The 20,629-nt window shown below is 36.3% G+C and overlaps 1 protein-coding gene across 2 annotated transcripts in view; it reads right to left on the reverse strand.

The window, feature by feature from the left end:
• Nucleotides 1–10,473: 10,473 nt before the first annotated feature.
• The window catches only part of LOC128982630 (protein D2-like), a 113,466-nt gene continuing 103,310 nt past the window's right edge, over nucleotides 10,474–20,629 (reverse strand). For both annotated transcript variants that reach the window (XM_054401585.1, XM_054401581.1), the window contains exon 5: nucleotides 10,474–10,819. In XM_054401585.1, the coding sequence (XP_054257560.1) occupies nucleotides 10,681–10,819 (139 nt within the window). In that variant the 3' untranslated portion in view covers nucleotides 10,474–10,680. The remainder of the gene's footprint in view (nucleotides 10,820–20,629) is intronic.

A 20,629-nucleotide genomic window follows, 5' to 3' on the forward strand; every position in this document is an offset into this window, starting at 1 on the left:
TGGTACCTAATTAATGTAATGGATGATCTCCCTAACAGAGAATCGTGGGTGCATCCCATCAACCAAAAAAGGAACTTGAAACCATTCATTGCAGAACTAAGAGCAGATCCGGAAAAAATCATAATTACTAATCGTTGGACGTGCACACTGATTTTGACAGGGGCTGTCATCTGCGCTGAACGTGGGGTCGATCCTCGCGCATGCGCACATCATTTTGCCTCAAGCCTTTTGCCCGAAAGACGAAAATTGAAAAGGCAGAACAAAGCGCCGTACGGCGCTGTTTTGCCTTGCCTTGCCGTGCCCGATGATGTGTGCAGCACCCCCATTTGAAATAATAGAAATCTAGTCGCATAAGGCAAAACGTCGCGCCGTGCCGTGCCGTGCCGCATCAGGTGTGCGCCCGGCCTTATAAGGCATTATAGCATAGCAAACATCATATGAGGCCCTGATGCATGTATGAAAATACTGTAAAATACGATTTAATTTTCAAATACAGTATTACGCTTACTTAAAAGTTTACTTGGTTGAAAAAACTTACATATTAAAAGTTGATGGGTAAAAAAAGAATTGCACAACATAGGGTAGGTACTGTATTAAAGCAAAAAAAAATAAAATAAATAAAATAAACGGTATCAGCATTTTGACACATACTTTCTCCTATAAGTTTGTCAGCAACCTTTATCATGTGTAAGCATGGAGAGTAAATGTACGGAAATGGGATTTGTACAATTTTGTTCAGAATTTAAAGGACTATAACATACTAAATTTTTATCAAAATCGTTCGGACCATTTTTGGGGAAATCCGATTTTTCTGTTATTTTATGGGTTTTTTTTTATGAGAAAATAACATAATTTACAATAACTTTTGAACTGTAATTTTTACAGAAATGGGATTTATACCATTTTGTTCAGAATATAAAGGACTGTAACATACTATTTTTTTATCAAAATTGTTCGGGCCATTTTTGGGAAAATCCTATTTTCCCAATATTTTATGGGGTTTTATGGGAAAATCCCCATTAAAAATCAAAATTTCTAAAAATGAAAAAAAACTATCAAGACTGTAAGGACCATAACATACTATGTTAAATCCATCCAGATTTTGTTCTAAAATCCCATTTTTCGTTATTTTATGGGGTTTTTATGGGAAAATAACATAATTTGCAATAACTTGTTAACCATAATTTTTACAGAAATGGAATTTGTACCATTTTGTTCAGAATTTAAAGGTACAACATACTAAATTTTTACCAAAATCGTTCGGGCCATTTTTGAGAAAATCTGATTTTTCCGGTTTTTATGGAAAAATCCCCATTAAAATCAAAATTTCAAAAAAATAAAAAAAAAAACGCCTGGAGATACCACGGATTAGAACCTACATACCAAATTTCACCGAAATCGGACCACAGGTGTAGTCCCTAGCTCTGTACACATCCAGACACACAGACGGGGCTTTACCGAATACTCGCAAACACCAAATTGTAGCATCTTTCAAACTGCGGCCACCAGTGGATGAAGGAAGGTACCAAAACCTTGTGTATATCGATGTTTCTAATGAACACTCCATTTCAACATCAAACACTCTAGTTTTTAGTTGTGGCACCATGCCGCAATTCGGTATATATCAACAGTGTGTGGATAGGATGCCACTAATGCGTTGTAGCGCTTGAGCAGTGTGTTTGTCCCCCCTACTTCTCCCGTGCGCTGTTGCCAGTTCTCCATTCTAGTTTATTCTGTCTTCACGTGCCTATGCCCTAGCTCGTTGCCCACGCCTATCACTTTGTGTTTCTCACTTTATGCTCATTAGTTTTACGATTTGTTTACATATTTTACCAACCCGGTATTATAATAATTTTTGAACCAACAATTTTGACAATTGGATTTAAAGTCAATAAACGGAATAAAATGTCAGGAGGATTAAATCAAAATGATGATTAAGTCGTAGATAATAAAATAATATTGTATTTAATGTCGTTAATATCTTCAACTTGATTGTTAGGAAAAGTATAAAATTCTTGAAACTAAGATAAAACAATTTAAGTATCAATAATAACATGTTTACTTTCCACCAGTGGCATGATTTGTTAACGTTTATGATCTTAATCGTGCTATTTCTGTTCTTAATATCCGTGGATTTTCAAGTTCTACAAAATATTGAAATTAGGAAATTCATAACGGTTGATGATTTATAAATATACATTTTAATTTTAGAAACTCGTTACCGCCAGAAAAAAATATATTTTCGGCAAATACTATATTATTATACTAATAAGGATTATGAACTTTTGAGAAAATCGTAAGCCACACACCTATCAAACGCAAACTTGAATGAAATGCCTTGATGTGCCCAGTAAAATATCAGTTTTTCAATAAACTCTCTTAACACAGGAACCTTAATTAAAGAATTATTTAAAATATAAAATATATATTTCAGCTTTTACATTAATCATTTGGTTCTCATTATAGATGTTTGCATTACGATTAAGTTATTACTTTTGATTCTACCTCACAGTTTCGTGGCAACACACTTTTCCTTAAAATAAGCAATAAGTACGACTGTGTTTTGTCTGTATGTATATAACTAACTCAGGCCCCCCAGCTGTTAAGCCCCCCATACACTATCGAACATGCCACCCGACCTGACAACCTGACCTGATGACGGACCCATCATCCAACCTGACTTATGTCGGGTGTTTCCCACACACTATCGAGCATGTTACCCAACAAGTCAGGTGAAATATTAGTTCTGAGATGGATTTCGAGACGACTGTAGCTGGCAATAAACTGAGATTTTGTTAATCCGCCCTTTTGCCTCGTTCCGCTACAGCCATAGCTCCGCTGCAGCGGGAAAACCAGCTGCAGCGGGCAAAACCAGCTGCAGCTGGAACTGCTTTTGGAACGAGTTCCACGGCGACCTTGGAACTAGCTGCAGCTGTTTCGCCCAAGTAACTGCTTGGCACATCTCTACCTGAGATGGATTTCGAGACGACTGTAGCTGTTTGTGGGGGATTTTAGCGATGATTTTTAGAGATTTTTAGAGCCTACGGAACGAGGCTCTTAAATTTTCAATTTTATTTTTAACGAACTTTAAATCACACTCTGGATACAGTTCCTTGCACTTTTCCATCAGGATATCCTGCCCCTCTTTACGCTCATGTTTGTTGCAATATAGTTTACTTTTGACATCCCACAACGCCTTCTGGTCTCTGTAGAATTTAATAAATTCTGACCAGAACTGTTTATTATCATTAAATGACATTAGGGAAAATGGGACGGTTATCACACACAACTCGCTAAATACAAGTAAACTGAAAACTGTGGCTAGTCGGGCGAGCAGTTTGACGGTTTCCCACACACGGTCCAACAGGTCAGGCGGACGGCTCGAGTGGGGTGGTGCTATCGGACCGAGCATCCAACCTGACATATCCGTCGAGCATGTCGGGTCGGAACCCACACACTGTCCAATATGTTCGACAAGACGTTGGATCCCGACATGTCCGTCCAACATGTTGGATAGTGTATGGGGGGCTTTAGTCGTCATTAGTAGATTAGAGTTAAGTTGTAACAAAGCAAGTGAAACCGTCAATATTAAGTTATATAAGTTAACTTCGAGCTCGACCTTAAGGAACACCTCATACAAAAATTATTTTTAAAGTTGCGGTAAGAGAGTATGTTAGTTAAGTATTTTTACAACTAAGTTGTTGGTTAAGCGAAGTACAAATATAAGGAGAGTAGGGTTCGTTATAGTGAAAATCAACATTAAAGTAATCGTCATTAAGACGTTCCCCTTCTCAGGGTCAGCAAGCTTACTCTGTTTAGGCCTTCCAAAAAGTTTGCCTCTGATCTCTTGAGACTAGACAGACGAAGAATTAAATTAACTGTGGAACTGATAACTGGTCATGGGCGATTTTAGGAAACATTTACAACGGATGGGCTTATATGATGGTGAACCGATCTGTAGGTACTGTGATAGGTCAGAAGAGACAGCTGATCACTTACTCTTTGATTGTAACGAGCTCTCTGACGCTAGACTGATAACTCTTGGGAATATGGCTAGAGGAAGATATCTTCCTGAGGATGAACTAATTGGGAAGCTACAGGCATTCATTGGGCGCCTTAACTTGTAAGGTCAACAAGAAAACAATTGTCTGGGGTGCGCAATAATTCAATTTCGGATGAAGTGCTTTAAGGTCTCGACCTGTCCCTGTTAGATAAGACAAGATAAAGTTGCACAACACTTTTAAGTCTGGTAATGAACTGACTATTGTCCAGCAGATTAACAGCAATACTGTTCGGATGATATCCTAATCTTTCCTGGTAGGTACTTTTAGCTATGGTCTGTAATTTCTTCTTTCACTGATTTAATTTGGAAGTAATTCCTAATTGTAATGTTAGATACGAACCAGGGTGCCCCACTAAGATAAGATAAGATCTTTATTTCCATTAGATATTCTTTTGAATACATTGGATATGTCAGGTTACAATATATAATCTATACAATAATGAATTGAACAAAGGGCTCACCCATCTTACACAAAATCATTGCAAGTCAATTTTTTTGTCAAATATTCATCAATTGAATAGAATGCATTTGCAAGTAAGAACCTAACTACAACAGTTTTAAATTTAATAATGTTCATGTCCCTAATAGCAAGGGGTAGCTTATTAAATAACCTTATGGCTAGTACAGATGGCTTTTTCATTGATTTACTTAATCTAACATAAGGCAATTGTGAGTCATGTCTTATTCTAGTGTTGTAAGAGTGCACGTCATTATTATGCACCAAATCTGGTTGATCTTTGATGAATAGCAAGTTTTGCAGAATAAAGGCAAAATAAAGAGTTAAAATTTTTAAATGAACAAACCATGGTTTACAGTGAGTTTTATAATGAACTCCAGCAATGATTCGAACGGCACGTTTTTGTAGGATGAAAACATCTTTTGATGCTGAGGCACTGCCCCAGACAATCAAACCATAAGTAATCTTAGCATGAAATAAACCAAAGTAAGCTGTTCTAACTACATTTTGCGAGACGACACCACATCTTAGAGCAAAAATGTCACAAGCCAATCTCATGCACAATTCCGATGAGTGATCCAACCAAGAAAGAGTAGGATCCAGCCGGACACCAAGGAACTTGGCCGAAATGCCCCCCTCCTCCTTGGTAAGATCCCTCAGGCCAAAAAACATAGTGGTGGTTTTTTCTCTATTCAAAATTAAATTGTTGGCATCAAGCCAGCCACTAACCTTATTTAAATTTTCCTGGATGTCAACTTCAGCCAATTCTTTGATTTTATTTCTAGCGATCAATGTAGTGTCGTCTGCGTACATGAAAATTCCAGATGACACATTAACTTCTAGATCATTAATTAATACTAAAAAAAGCAGGGGCCCCAGTACGGAGCCCTGCGGCACGCCCTGTGTAACATTTAACATCTTTGAACATTTACCATTGGCAAAAACATATTGACTTCTATTCTCTAAATAACTTTTAAAAAATGAACACTCCCTGCCTCTAACATTATAAAAACTTAGCTTGTCTAACAAGTAATTGTGGCTGACTCTGTCGAAAGCCTTGCTGAGGTCGCAAAATGCGGCCCCAGCAAGCTCTCTCGACTCAAGAGTCCAAAATTTCCTCAACCAGATCTGTCAAGGCTGTAATTGTCGAAACACCCTTCCTGTAGCCATACTGCCTTGTGCTTAGAATGTTGTGCATGTTAAAATGATCAATAAGCTGTTTACTTACAACAAGTTCAATTATTTTTGAAAATACAGGTACTATGGCAATGGGACGGTAGCTATTTACATCTTGCTTGGCACCTTTGTGTTTATAAATAGGATGTACCTTACTGATTTTCAACACACTTGGGAAAGTCCCTTCATACAAGCACTGATTAACCATGGTGACAAGAATATCCATAAAATAGGTTGCAGTTTCTTTGACAAGATTATTAGAGAAACCAAAATGATCTTTACTAGTTTTACAAGACAAGGAAGACACAATTTTAGACATATCAGCAACAGTAATACATTTAAACTTAAAACTATTAGAAACATCTGCCACAAAACCATGATTCTTTAATAATGACATTGAGTTAGGTACTGAAGCTTCAGCAGTAAAAGATTTAACATGAGCGTCCGAGCCTGTCTCATGTTTATGACCCTTCTCACTTAAATTACTCACAAAAATTCATTGAAATGATCAGGTGATATTACTACTTCATCTTTACTTACACTAGGCTTAGTCGTTTCCTTTACGACTTGCCAGATACACTTGATAGTATTTTTTGAATTAATTATTAAATTATCATTTGATTTTTTCTTTGCCGATTTAATCTCGGATCTATATTCCTTTTTTAACTCTCTATAGGCATTTTTAATTCTATCATTTGAGCCTACAGTGTTACACAGTGAATAAAGAAAATTTAACCTATTTTTAATTAAAGCTAACTCGTTTGTGTACCAACCTTTAGTTTAATTAACATTCAAATCAAGCCTAGGCTTAAATTTCTTAAAGAGGGAAACATATCTTAAAGTAATGGACTAGAGTATCTAGAAAGGTCTTGAAGTTCTCATCAATATCACTGTGAGGAAGTTCAAGCTCCCAGTCAATTTTGCTTATCATAACCTTGAAAATGCGGATGTTGTCTTCACTTATGTGATGATACAAAAGTTGTGGTTTATTTGACTTGCAACTCTTAAAATCCTCCCCATGGATGCAAAATTCTAATGTTTGCCCTAGATGGTCACTGAGATGCATGTTTATAACTCCAGTGGTAAAAACGGAGGTGCCAAACACCAAAATGTTGTCCAAACAATTGTTTTCACGAGTAGGCTGATTTACAGTAACTTCAAATCCGTACATTGAGCACAAATTTAGAAACTGATTTGTTGTGTTGTCGGGAATGTTGATTTTAATATTAAAATCCCCACAAACAATGGAAACTAGACCTAATTTGCCTAAGAACTCAAAAACCAAAGTGAGAGTGTCAAAAAAGATATCTACGTCTGCACTCGGAGGTCTGTAGAGCAAAACCAAAGCCAAATTAAACAGCCAAACCGGCAAACAGGGTGGAGGCGTTGCAGTTTATATCAGGGAGGGAATCAATTTTAAAGTTATTAACTCTTCAATTTCTGAGTACTCGGCAAAACCAGAATTCCTTATTATAGAAATTGGTCTAGCTGGGGCTGACGACCTGTTGTTGTGTGTGTGTTACCGCCCACCTAGAGCAGGACATTTTTTGGATTTTGAAAATGCACTATTAAACTCTTTGTTTAGATACAGTCATGCCTTGATCATGGGGGATTTCAATACTGACCTACTCTCGACAAATCAAAACTATGAATACAGACAACTGACTACACTGTTTAACTCTTGCAACTTAGATATACTTCCACTCGACCCTACACATCATGCTGCCGAGTCTGACACTCTCCTCGACTTGATAGTGGTGTCGGATGCTGCAGACATTATACATCATGGGCAACTTCCAGTTCCAGCAGTATCCAAGCACGATCTCATATTTTGTGTGTTTTCAGTTAAGGCTCCTAAACCCAAGACTAAATTTCTAAAATACAGAGATTTTAAGAACATGAATGTAGTTGACTTTATGGCAGACATTTATGAAACACAATGGCACTTAATAGAAAACTTACCATCAGTTGATGAAATGGTGAATGAGTTAAACACTAAAATTATTAATCTTTTTGACAAACATGCTCCAACAGTAACTAAACGTTTGACTAAAACACGTCCGGCACCATGGATAACCCCAGAAATCCGCAGATTAATGGCTAGACGTGATTGTATTTTTAGGAAAGCTAAACGTTCTCAAAACCAAACAGAAATGGAACAATATCGTTATCTTCGAAATAGAGTGAAACAGCTTTTGAGAAATTCAAAATTAAGACACATCCGTATGCTTTTTGAAAATAAAAATCAATCCTCTAGGGTTTTATGGCGCAATGTAAAAAGTCTTGGGCTTGGGAAGCAGTCTGAACCACAGAGAGTGAATGTCCCTCTCAATGAATTAAACGCTTTCTTCTCTTCATATGGTCAAAATATCGACCAACAACATGTTGTAAATTACATAAACGAAATCAGAAACCTCCCTGATCAGGACCTAGGACATCCTAAGTTTACTTTCAGACCTGTAGTGCAGTCAGATGTTCTTAACGCAATTCGTCGGATTCGTAGCAATGCAGTCGGATCAGATGGCATTCCAATTCGTTTTATAAAAGACATTCTCTTTGCTATACTCCCAACTGTCACATGCATTTTCAACACATCACTAAGGCAAAGTGTTTTCCCTATTTCTTGGAAGTCTGCCCTTATTCGTCCATTAAATAAGATCCCAGCCCCGGCATCTTGCCAGGATTTCAGGCCGATCAGTATATTGCCCGCATTATCAAAAGGCCTTGAAAGAATTGTGCACTGCCAAATGACGGAATTTCTGACTGACAACAACATACTTTGCAGCTTTCAGTCTGGTTTTCGAACGGCACACAGCACAGAAACAGCACTATTACGTGTGACGGACGACATTAGACAAGCAATGGAACGTCGGCAGGGTACAATTCTAACACTATTTGATTTTTCGAAAGCTTTCGACTGCGTAAATCATAATCTTCTTCTGGAAAAGTTAAGGGCCATAGGGTTTTCAAATGGTGTATTGGACTGGCTGGGATCTTATCTGTCAGGCAGGCGGCAATGTGTTGAGGTTGATGACGTACGATCTGACTGGGAGACAGTTACTTGTGGTGTGCCTCAGGGGTCAATCCTTGGCCCTCTACTGTTTGTACTATACATAAATGACCTGAGCTCAGTCCTCACACACTGTAAATACCATATGTATGCCGACGACTTACAGATTTATACGCATTTCTCAGCAAAATATATCAATGACAGTGTTCTAAAAATCAACGAAGACATCGAGAAAATCATTACCTGGACTGAAAAACATGGACTTAGACTAAACCATACAAAAACAAGACCAATAATAATTTGTCATTCACGTTTACGAAACTCAATTGACCTTGACACAGTGAACTCAGTAACTATAAATGGGACAGCTTTACTTTACTATGACAAAGTGAAAAATCTAGGACTTACTATAAACTCGACGCTTACTTGGGGAGATGCAGTATTAGACATACGTAAAAAGGTGTTTGCATCAATCCACTCACTGAAGAAGTTACAGAATTTTTTACCTTTACACATAAAGTTACACCTAGTAAAATCACTTGTCTTCCCTCACTTCACTTACTGTAACTCTGTGATCAATGACATGACTGTAAATCTCGCTGATGCTCTCCAACGCACTCAGAACTACTGTATAAGATTTGTTTATGATCTGAGACGTAATGAGCGCATCACTCCTTTTTATGTTGATTCTAAATTACTAAAACTATGTGACCTAAGATCAATAAAAATTCTTATGATAACCTATTCAATATTAAAAACAAAATTTCCAGAATATTTTTTAAACGACTTCAAATTTGTAGCTGAAGAAAGTGTAAGAAATTCACGTTCTGCTTCAGTAACTTTGCGTATGCCTCATCATAGAACGGCAGTTTATGACAGAGCGTTTGTTGTTTCTGCTTGTCGCCTTTGGAATGATCTCCCTCTAGCCATAAAAACCCTTGATAGCCGTCCCCGGTTTGTGACAGCACTAAAAAATCTGTTTTCTGGACGTATGGCCATGGTTGGTATATCCTAGGCATGCGCTTGGTTGATCACTGACAGGTGTGCGTGTGTGTGTGCTAGTTCTTGCGAGTGTGTGTTGGGCGTGTGCGTGTACGTGTGTAGGTGTGTGTGTGTGTGGGTGTTTATGTAAGGTGGTATGTTTTAAAAGTTTATTGTTTCTTTTTACATTAAATATTGTAAATAGATTATAGTATTTTATTTGTATTGTACATTGTTTTGTTTTATTTGTATGTTTAGATTTGTATAAACAGGTTAAGTGTAAGAGAGGGCCATGTGGCCCTAACTTTGCCTGACTAAATAAATCATTTTCATTTCATTTCATTTCAAAATTATTATTTATCTGTAAGCCTATCAGTTCTCACATAAAAGGTTGAGAAAGTTTAGAAAATTTGTCAATTACCTTAAAGTTGATATTGTTCTTCACGTAAATGGCAAGCCCACCATGCTTGCGTGGACCCCGGCACTAATTCTTCTCATTATAAAATATAGTTGAGTGTGTCAACGTCAATATTCTTTTTTCCAGTTTTTTTTTATGGAGCCAATGAATACAAACCCTTTCATCGAAAAACAATCTTTAACACACTTGATAAATTCCTCTCTTATTTCAGGCATATTCCCTTCAAAATTAAAATTGGCTTAAGTAATTCCTGAATTCAAAAAAGATAATCTCAAATATACATCATTTTCACTTAATACTTTGGTATGACTTTGAATCTATTTTGAAGAAGATTACATAATCAAGAACATAACAATAGGAAACAGAAATGAGTTTTTGCAATACTTTTTTATTTATTGTTCTTTGAGTTGAAAACAACTTTTTCTTTTTCAATATTGTTCTTTTTGGTACAGTGTTTTACAACACTTGTATAACTTGTCAGCTAAAAAGTGTGTTTTTAACAGTCCATCATTCCTTTGATCATGTGCAACAAATCCCCATAGTATATATTCAACTGGCTGGTCATCATTTGGTTGTTAACCTCCGAGTTGCTTGTACAGGGTGGGAACATAGTCATCCCACTGAGCTTGGTAACAATTGCCTCCTACCGGATCACCCAGGTTATATTTTTGAGCAAACTTTCTAATTGAGAAATTTGCTCGGTTGTCTCCAGACCTAAAACAATTACAATACATTTTTAACTCATAAAATTGTATGAATCGTCAACAGAGAGTACTTTAGATGGTGTGCACTTTATAAACAATCTAATTCTCCAACAACCATGACTGAATGTTGACTAGTTGTGGATTTGTCATTGAAGGTTTTATACAATACAATACAAATCATCTTTATTCATCAAGTATTTTCAGGGGTGCCCAGAGAGGGGGTACTGTGGCGCAAGGTGCCACAGGAATTTTTTTGGGGGGGGGGATATTTTATTTCTAGCTGTCATAATGAATGTATAATTGTATATAAGCAGCCCGAAAATGTGTTTCTAAGTAGCTCACTATCAACACCAACAACCTTTTGCCATTCGTAATTAAGATTGCTTCTAAGAATGGTAAAAACGCACCTTGTCAGGCAATCCTTAGTATACCAGTGTCGAATTTTACTTGCTACATATGTTTTGGTGGTTCTTTAACTCCACCATCGTCAGGATTTACAAAAGATCCACTTCTGGAGGATCAATTCACGCGTGTACATTGCCGTCGGTCGGCAGGACTGGAAGTAAACTGAATCAGGTTCAGGTTATGACGGACCGACGTGGTCTCTGGATTGTCGTCTGCATTTTCAACAGCTGATATTGGACTATTGTAGTGACTGAGAAGAGTGTTGAAAATATAATGGGATTCATAATTAATTGAGTGTTTTCACTCAAAAACTTTGTGCTGTCCCCAGTTTTATGTATTTATATATTTTTGTGACTCTGCCTATAATTTTGAAACAAGATACTTTTTGTCAAAGTATTATTAATGCACTTACACACAGCTGTTTGAATTCTTAAGCACTGTAAAAATTAACGTCACCCAATATATTGTACAGTTACAGTACTGAGTTGGAGTAGAGTAATTCACCGAGTATATTGTTTAACGTTTTGAAGACGTTGTCTATTGCAATACTGAGCACAAGTTGGCTGACAATCCAGATTCTGAATCGTCATTTTAAAAACCTCTAATTTGCCCATTAGTTAGATATAATGATGTATTGTTAAATGACGTTTTTTGATCATCAGCAAGTTTGTTTTTCTTTACCTCAAGTTTACTTAATACTTGAAATGCACGTTTTATGCGGTAAAGGGAAAACTGATAAATTGGTGAGGGGAGGGTAGGTTTAAATAGACGGCAGCATAAATTGGGGGGGGGAACTACTCCTTTGGCTTGGGGGGGGGGATTGCGCCTCTGGGTTTGGGGGGGATTGCGCCTCTGGGTTTGGGGGGGATTGCGCCTCTGGGTTTGGGGGGGATGGGCACCTCTGAGTATTTTTACAGCAAATACATGAATTGCATCACAGAAAGGAAAAGATAAACAAAAAATTAGGTATACAAGTATCCTAAATAATAGATTACAAACATAAATTATAACATAACATATTTCTAATAATTTAAATTCCAAAACTCTTCTATTGAATATAATGATTTAGATTGCAAATAGTTTTTCAGTAGTTTTAGGGATTTTTCCATATAGGGAATAAGCTATTACCGTAGTACTCATGGTTACCTGGACCTGGGACCGATTTACTTTTTCGTTTTGAGGTCCCTAGAGACCAAAAACACCATCCGTTTAAATTCATACCGTATGTATATATTTATATATGTGTCCGTTAGCGCTATAACTCGAGCAAAAATCATCCGATTTTGATGAAATTTGGTACAAACGTGTAAACCTACGTTTATTCGAACGAGTTCGCGAACCAGCATGATCGGACTATGGGAACAGGGGTTTATGGGGGTTTTATGGGGCAAAAATTGGTTTTTCCCATTTTTGACCCTAAAAACTTAAAATTTAGCATTTTCTTTCCAAACCATTTTGTAGAGCTTAAAAATTAAATAATTTAGTATATTGAAGCGTTCTTATGCGCCTAATTGTTACGGAGAAAATTCCAAAAAACTGTAAATTTAAAATTCCCATGTTATTCTTATGGAGTATAACCTTATAAGTTATTATAAGTGTTATTATAAGTAACCTGTTGTAGTTTGCTTGTTTATGATCATATTTTGTTTGATCAAATTTGGAAAACGCATTAATTTCATACTAAACTACCAACATTTTACAAAAAACACCTTTTTACCCTCCCTGTTGTAGCAAACCTAAGTACTCGTTAAACTAATGTTATTTAAATAGGGAATAAATGGGATATTTTTAAGGAGACATTTTAGTGTAAATCCAATCAGGCAAATGGAAATTCGCTTAGTCTGCAGGTTTGTTGCGGCGGGGGTATTTTAAAGTTACTGTAATTATGTCTATTGAAAATATTTTTGAGTAGGCTGAATAAAAATTTGTTGCCAATGAAACTGGTTTTTTCTCAAATAACTTCAATCTGTGTTGTTCTACATGCCTGGTGTTTTGTAAATTGTAACTGTGGAAATTGTTAGTTTGTTAATCTGAAGTTTTTTTACTTTTACGTGTAGAATAGTTTCAAAAATGTATAAATCATAGATGGTCATTATACCTAATTTAGAAAAATATTTTTTAACTGATTCTCTTTTTTATACTAAAGATAATTCTAAGAGCTTTTTCCTGTTGACGTAGAATTTTGTCCAGGTTTTTTTTTTTTTTTTTTTTTTTGTGGTACCACCATATAAAGCTATTCCATAAGATACATATGTGTGAATTTATTAAAGCAAAGTAAATAGTTTTAAGAGTTTCAATGCTTGAGACACGGGACATTTGTCGCAAAGCATAAATACCAGCTGTAGATTTTTTTACCACATGTTTCACATGCTTATCCCAGGTTAAATGCTAGTCTAATATTAGACCAACGAATTTAGTGTGCTCCACTTGATTTAATTTTGAACCATTAAGATACAGTCTAACCTTGATATAACGAACCTCGATACAACGAATTCCTTGATATAACGAATTTTTTTTAATCCCCTAGAACTCTCCATAAGACACAATGTATATTTTACCTCTACATAACGAACAAACCATAACAACGACCTTGATTTAACGAATTATTCGTGATTTCGGCTAAAATAAGACACCTCAATATAGCGAATTTATCATTGTCAGAACCTCTACATTGCGAATTTAACCTCTGCATAACGAATTGTCTACGTCTTTCCCTCGATATAACAAATCCCCCACCCCATTATTGTTTTTGAAAAATCTGTTTCTTTATCAAATGAAATGGAAAGGTGAAGTCATCGCTTGCGCTAACATTCGTCTGCTCCGTTTTACACATCTCTGTCTGCTGTCGCTGCGCGCGCTATGTTGCAACTGAGAACTGATTTCATTCACTGAGGACTGATGACGACGTAATGTTTAGTAAGCTGTGATTAGGCGATAAGTAACTATGGTGAATTGTTCAATTTTTGGATAAAGAGAAACCTAAGAAAGAATATAAAAACAAAACCAAAGAGAAAGAATAGCAACATCGTTATTTTAACATTCCTTTTTCGAGTGATTTTATTATCTTTAAGTTGGCTATGATTATACACTTTTATAATGACTTATCTAATAATTTATTGTTTTCAATACGATTTGTTTCAACTAGCAACACCAATGCTATAGTTAATGATTATTATTGACATTCATCTGTTGTGATAAATCAGTACTGTACTGTAAGTAGCCTACTGGCCTATCACGATCAGTAGCTTACAAAACTTTCTACTACTGTTTTGTTTTGTTCTTTACATGGTTCATGACTACGCAATACAGTGTTTGGCTAGGTTTTAGGAGGGTTAGAACAAGCTGTGAATTTAAACTTACAGTTTTTAACCTGTACCAAGGTCAATGCCATTTTCATGATTGCGCAATATTCAAGATCCCTCCCCTTTTTTATGCCGGATAATTTAGGTTCTACTGTACAATTTAAACACTGTACTGTAAAGTATTGTAGCATATGCTACTTTAAGGGCTCGACCAGGTTTAAAGTTATCGACCTATATTGACCGACGCTGGTTCTGAACCTCGACTTAGCGAAATTCCTGCAAACATAACCTCTATACAACGAACCTCGTTTTAACGAAATCCTTGATATAACGAATATTCAGTTCGGTCCCTTCAGATTCGTTATACTGAGGTTGGACTGTATATATCTGGTTGTAATTTTAATCTTTATTGCCTTGTGGAGAAAGATAAAATATTTGATTTATTTGAATTTATTGGTAGATTTTTGTTATTTGTGAATTCATTTACTGACAATAAATTTACAAAAACTTTAGTTCCACTTCTTCTTGAGATTTGCCTGTAATTGTTATGTTTGTATCATCATTTGCATACAGACATACAGATCCTCCAGCATTTACAACTCCTGGAAACCCCCATATGTAGCAAAGAAATAACAAGGGACCCAGTATAGATCCCTGTGGGACACCATATTTTACTGTATTAAAGTTAGACAAGACATTTTGGGTATATGCATATTTGCGATTTGGATAGTATGAGGTATGTCGAATTTGAACACATTGTTTCTGATTGTTTAAATATAATCTGATATAATATAATATAATGATGGTATTTGTTTAAGAGCATCAAGGATGATGGGTTTGGTCTTTAGGCTGGGAAAATTCGGCCTCAACACCCGGACTATGACATTGTTATACAAGTCATTAGTTAGACCGATCCTGGAATATGCTTCCTCGATATGGTCTCCATATCAGCTGGGACAAATTGATAAGCTTCAGTCAATACAGAGAAGATTCATAAGAATACTGGGAGTGAAGAATGGCTATGCCTACAGAGAGGTTCCTATTGCCGAGCTCGAAATCAACCTAAGTTTACCGTCTCTGTCTTCTAGACGCCTGATTGCTGATTTGGTATTTCTCTATAAGCTGATAAATGGAGTTACTGATTGCCCCTACCTGCTTCATCTGGTCAACCTCAGGACCCCTTCACCTACCAGAGCACAATGCCTTTTTGAGCTGAAACTCAGAAGCACTAACTACCTTCGTCATAGTCCTATTCCTAGAATGCTGAGAGCTGGTAACGAGGTCTGCAATCTGGTGGATTTCTTCTCGGACTCCTTGGGTACGTTTAGACGCTCAGTCCTCTACTTGGAGCAGTGATAGATAGAAAGTCTTCTTCAAGTACAGTACGAAGTGGCTGGGTCCGTTGGTGGTGGAATTGAGCTTCTGTGTAGTGCTGGGTGTTTGGTGGCTGCGTTAAAGGGCCACATCTAAGTGTTTGTGTTTTTTTTAGTGGGGGCATGGTCTCCTCACTTTTCATAGTTTTCTTTCAATATAATGTAGTGTGTTTGTTATCTTTTGGTAGCTGCGTTAAAGGGCTACACCAGTGTCTGTGAGGGCATGGTCTCCTCACTTTTCCTCCAAACACACTTCTCCTACTTATTATTGGTGCCATCTGTTCTGCTGCTGTATTTTTAATCATGTAATATAATGCTGTAAATAATTATGCTATCTTTGAGTATCCTCTTTATCATCTGTTGCTATTGTATTGAATAATTATCAATGTTTTTTTTTGTAGTGCTTGCTTATTAAACTTGTAAATTACCTGTAAATACTTGTAAATAATGATTGATTCACAACCAAAAGTTTCAAGTGCTGATACAGTCATGTTATTGTTATGTAATTTCCAATTTTCTATTTATATTTGTTGCTACTGCATTGAATATTATATTGTTATGGTTGTTTTGCTATGCATTTTAGAATTGTAAATTGTTATTATTGTTATTGTTTATTATTGTTATTGTTTATTGTTGTTATTGTTATTGTATTATCATCTTGATGTAGACAAATTTGTAAAATTGGTTTAACCGTGGGAAATAAATGAAATGAAATGAAATGAAATGAAATGAAATCTGAACCAATTATATTCTTTATTATTTATGTTTAGGCCATGAAGAATTTCAAGTAATTATTTATCATGTGAGACACTATCAAAAGCTTTAGAAAAATCCAATAATATTCCAATAACTTTTTCATTGTTGTTAATTGAGTTGATAACTGATTCAATGAAGTTAATGCTAGCAGTGGTTGTGGATTTTCCTGGTCGAAAACCATATTGCTCTTGATCCAGCAACTGGTTCGATTCCAAGAAATCCAACAACTGGTTGTATACAACTTTTTCAAGGATTTTTGAAAAAAAACTGGTAGCAATGATATTGGTCTGTAACTAGGATCATTGGCATCCCCCTTTTTAAAGACCGGTATTATTTTAGCAATTTTTAGTTTAGAAGGAAAGATACCGCTAATTAAAGATGAATTGATAATGTATGTTAGTGGTCTTTAAATAATTGGGAAAACACGCTTAACAAGGGTAATTGGAATATCATCTACTCCTGTTGGTTGAAAATTTATTTTTGAGTAATTTAACTATATTTTCAATATCTTTTTCATTGCCTTCTTTAAATTTAAAACTACTTTTAGGCTTTTGTAAATTTATTAAGTTTGATATTGTGAAGTTGTATTTATCTTACTAATATTATAAATGTGAAAGTTTGTGTGTTTGTTTGAAGTTCAATCACGCATAAAGCACTGGACGGATTGAGCTGAAATTTGGCATGGCGATAGCTCACATTCCCGATTAACATATATTATCTCCAAAATCCTTTCGGGCTCCGCCCCAGTGGCTCTGTAGTCCCCCATGTTAATCTTATGAGTATTCATATTTAAAGGGAATTAAAGAATTTAGTCAGCTGTTTCAACTAAAAAAGATGGTTCTATGATATACAAAAGTATTAAAAAGTTATAAGATTTACCAACATGGTGCAGCACTATAATTTTTTTCCCCCATTTATGTGAACAGCTAATTTGAACTAAGCAGCAACAAACAACTGTGATACACAATGAGAACTGTCAAAGTAGGATTTTGTACAGTTATGTTTATGTTTTTAATGTCATAAATAGTGGTTAGCACTACTGTTGCCGTAGACGATAGAAGTGGTTTCACACTGTCTCCAGATTTAATACGCTTTTATCCGAGTTAATGGTTAAACATTTTCTTATCAGTAGTGATAACCATAGTTCAGAACAAGTATTATCAGTGTAAGTTATATTTCCAGCGAGGAACTAGTTATAAGCATTATTATCCGAACAGTTTCGAGGCCGAGTCAACGTGGTCGTGTCGTGCCGGAGCAAACGGGTTAGTCTAGTGCAATAGTATATAACGGTGATCGAACAGTGACCGATGTTTTGTGTTTTTATTACAAGACGTTAAAATTGTGAAAGTGTTCTTAATGAGCTGTTCAAAAATCGAAGACTATTTTCATTGACTATACACCTCTACGTATAGAGGTGTAGAGGTGTATAGTCAATGATATTTCCCAGCCGGGCGGGAGCACGTGCGAATCTGCGACGTCTCCGATGTGTACCTGACTACCACACTGACATTGCTTCAGTATTCACTCACGGCAAACTAATGTGTAAATCATTATTTAGTTATAAATTTACATAAATTTACTAACAAAATATTCACTAGTCATGAAACAAATACATTATAATAAGATAATTACAAATATAAATCTACAAATACAAATTAAAAAACACCTTTGTTCACTGCGAACGCCTGTTCAGAGCGGCAAGCCTAGTCATCACTAACAGAGTAACAGACGAGGAAGAATCAGCGACACCAATTATGAAAAACAACTTCTTTTAAAGTTTAATAGGCATTTAAAGTAAATTTTTTTGTAGTAATGAATGTTTTTACATTACATGTAATGTAAATGTGACGATGTTTAATTAATATTTGATTAAAACACAATAATAAGTAACCAAGATCTGTCATTATTTCATTACATATGAAATCCTTTAAAACAACCGTCCAACAAACATCTATCTTCTACAAATGTTGAAAACTAACTTTATTTTCTATCAGTTAGTTTTTCAACTAACTAATAACTTCTATCAGTTACTTTTTAAATTAACTAACTAGTAACTTCTATCAGTTACTTTTTGTAGCTGTGAACTAGCATCAGCTGACTAGTGTCCTTTATGTTTACGATTTTGGATATTTCGGTTGTCATGGTGACTAATGGGTGTTGAGTTGAATTAATGTTTAGAGAAGGTTCGTTTTGTTGTCCTGTTTTTTAAAGTGTAAAATATAACTAAGTTGTAGAAAGTTCTGAAGAGTTTTATTTTCCCACAAGCTATTTCGGCATGTCTGGAAACGGTACAAGATTTTCGGATTTGGTAAAGTTGTATGATGGCGAAGGAGACTTCTCGGAATGGCTGAAAAAGTTAGAGCTTGTATGTAAACTTCAGAAGGTTAAAGAACTACAATCGGTGCTTCCCTTGTTTTTGTCTGGAGGAGCATTTGCCGTCTACGATGGGCTTACCGACGCAGTTAAGAGTGATTACTCCGCCCTGACCCAAGCTTTGCAGCAGGCTTTCTCTGCTAACTGTTTCCAAGCGTATGAGGAGTTCATATCCAGACGTTTGCTTCCAGGAGAATCTGTTGATGTCTACGCATCTGATTTGAAAAGGTTGGCTAAATTAATAGATTCTTCAGTTTCTGACGAGTGGATAAAGAGTTCTTTTGTTCACGGACTACCCAGAGAAGTTCAAAATCAGTTAAAGGCGGCATGTTGTTTGCAAGACATGGAGCTGTCAAAAGTGTTAGAAAGGGCGAGAAGTTTAGTGAATGGAAGTGAATCCAATGTTGGAGCCGCCGCTCAGATGGAAGTGTCCGTAAATAAAAGACAGTATAGTAAAAAATGTTTTATCTGTAACTCGGAAGGACATCTAGCAAGATCATGCCCACAAAGAAAGCCGAGTAGCACCTCGAATGTAATTTGTTTCCGTTGTGGAGAGGTAGGACATTATGCTCCAAAGTGTTCACAGGCTCAAAAAAACGAGTAAAAGGGGCCACCCTTTGTTGCGCGGGTGGCTATCCTTGTTTGACTGCGCAACCACAACTGCCGACGTTGATGGTAACTGTTGCTGGAACTAAGTGTTGTGCATTATTAGATACGGGGTGTTCAAGAACTATTATCTCACCGAGTCTTGTCAGGTCTAAGAAACTAATAAGGCCCACAAGTCAACGAGTGGTAATGATGAACGGGGACGTAGTAGACTGTAACTTAATGTGTGAGACAGAGGTGTCCGTTAGTGGGATTAACCTATCATTAAACTGTTTAGTTGCTCGATTATTGCCAAACTATCAGGTGCTATTAGGAATGGATGCGATTTCTGCAATGGGTGGAGTTACGATTCAGGGGGATGGTGGCGTAGAATTTAAAAAGGGTTTGTGTACTGGAGCAGTGGCTGAATCTGAGCAAAAGGGTGACGGTGACCAGAAAATCATCAGGGAGATCGAATCCAAGCAAGAAATTAATATTGATAAGAAATCTGCAGAGAAAATCATTATTGAAGACTGTGATTTTAAGGCAGAATTTTTAGATGGAAAATGGACAGTGGAATGGAATTGGAAGGATGTGAACAGACTGCCTATGTTGGAAAATCAAGTAAAAATGTACAGAATTCCTGAGAATGCTACCGAAGCCTTCGAAACTGAAGTTGAAGAATGGATAAAAAGTGGTTGGCTGCAGCCCTATCATGGAGAGTTTGAAGGTGTGATTCCTTTGATGGCTGTCATACAGCAAAATAAGGATAAAGTGCGGCCTGTAATGGACTATAGAGAACTTAACCAATTCGTTTCAAGCCATACAGCTGGAAGTGAGGTTTGTAGTGAAAAGTTAAGATTGTGGAGACGATTGGGTGAACATGTGAGTACAGTTGATCTTCGTAAAGCGTACTTGCAAATTCATATTGCTCCACATTTGTGGAAATTTCAAGTTGTCAAATTTAAGGGTGAAAACTATTGTTTAACTCGACTTGGGTTTGGGTTAAACGTTGCCCCAAAGATT

This window comes from Macrosteles quadrilineatus, unplaced genomic scaffold (genome assembly GCF_028750875.1).
Source record: "Macrosteles quadrilineatus isolate MER2022 unplaced genomic scaffold, UCM_ALF_1.0 Scaffold_1__1_contigs__length_201487025, whole genome shotgun sequence".
Classification (NCBI taxonomy): domain Eukaryota; kingdom Metazoa; phylum Arthropoda; class Insecta; order Hemiptera; family Cicadellidae; genus Macrosteles; species Macrosteles quadrilineatus.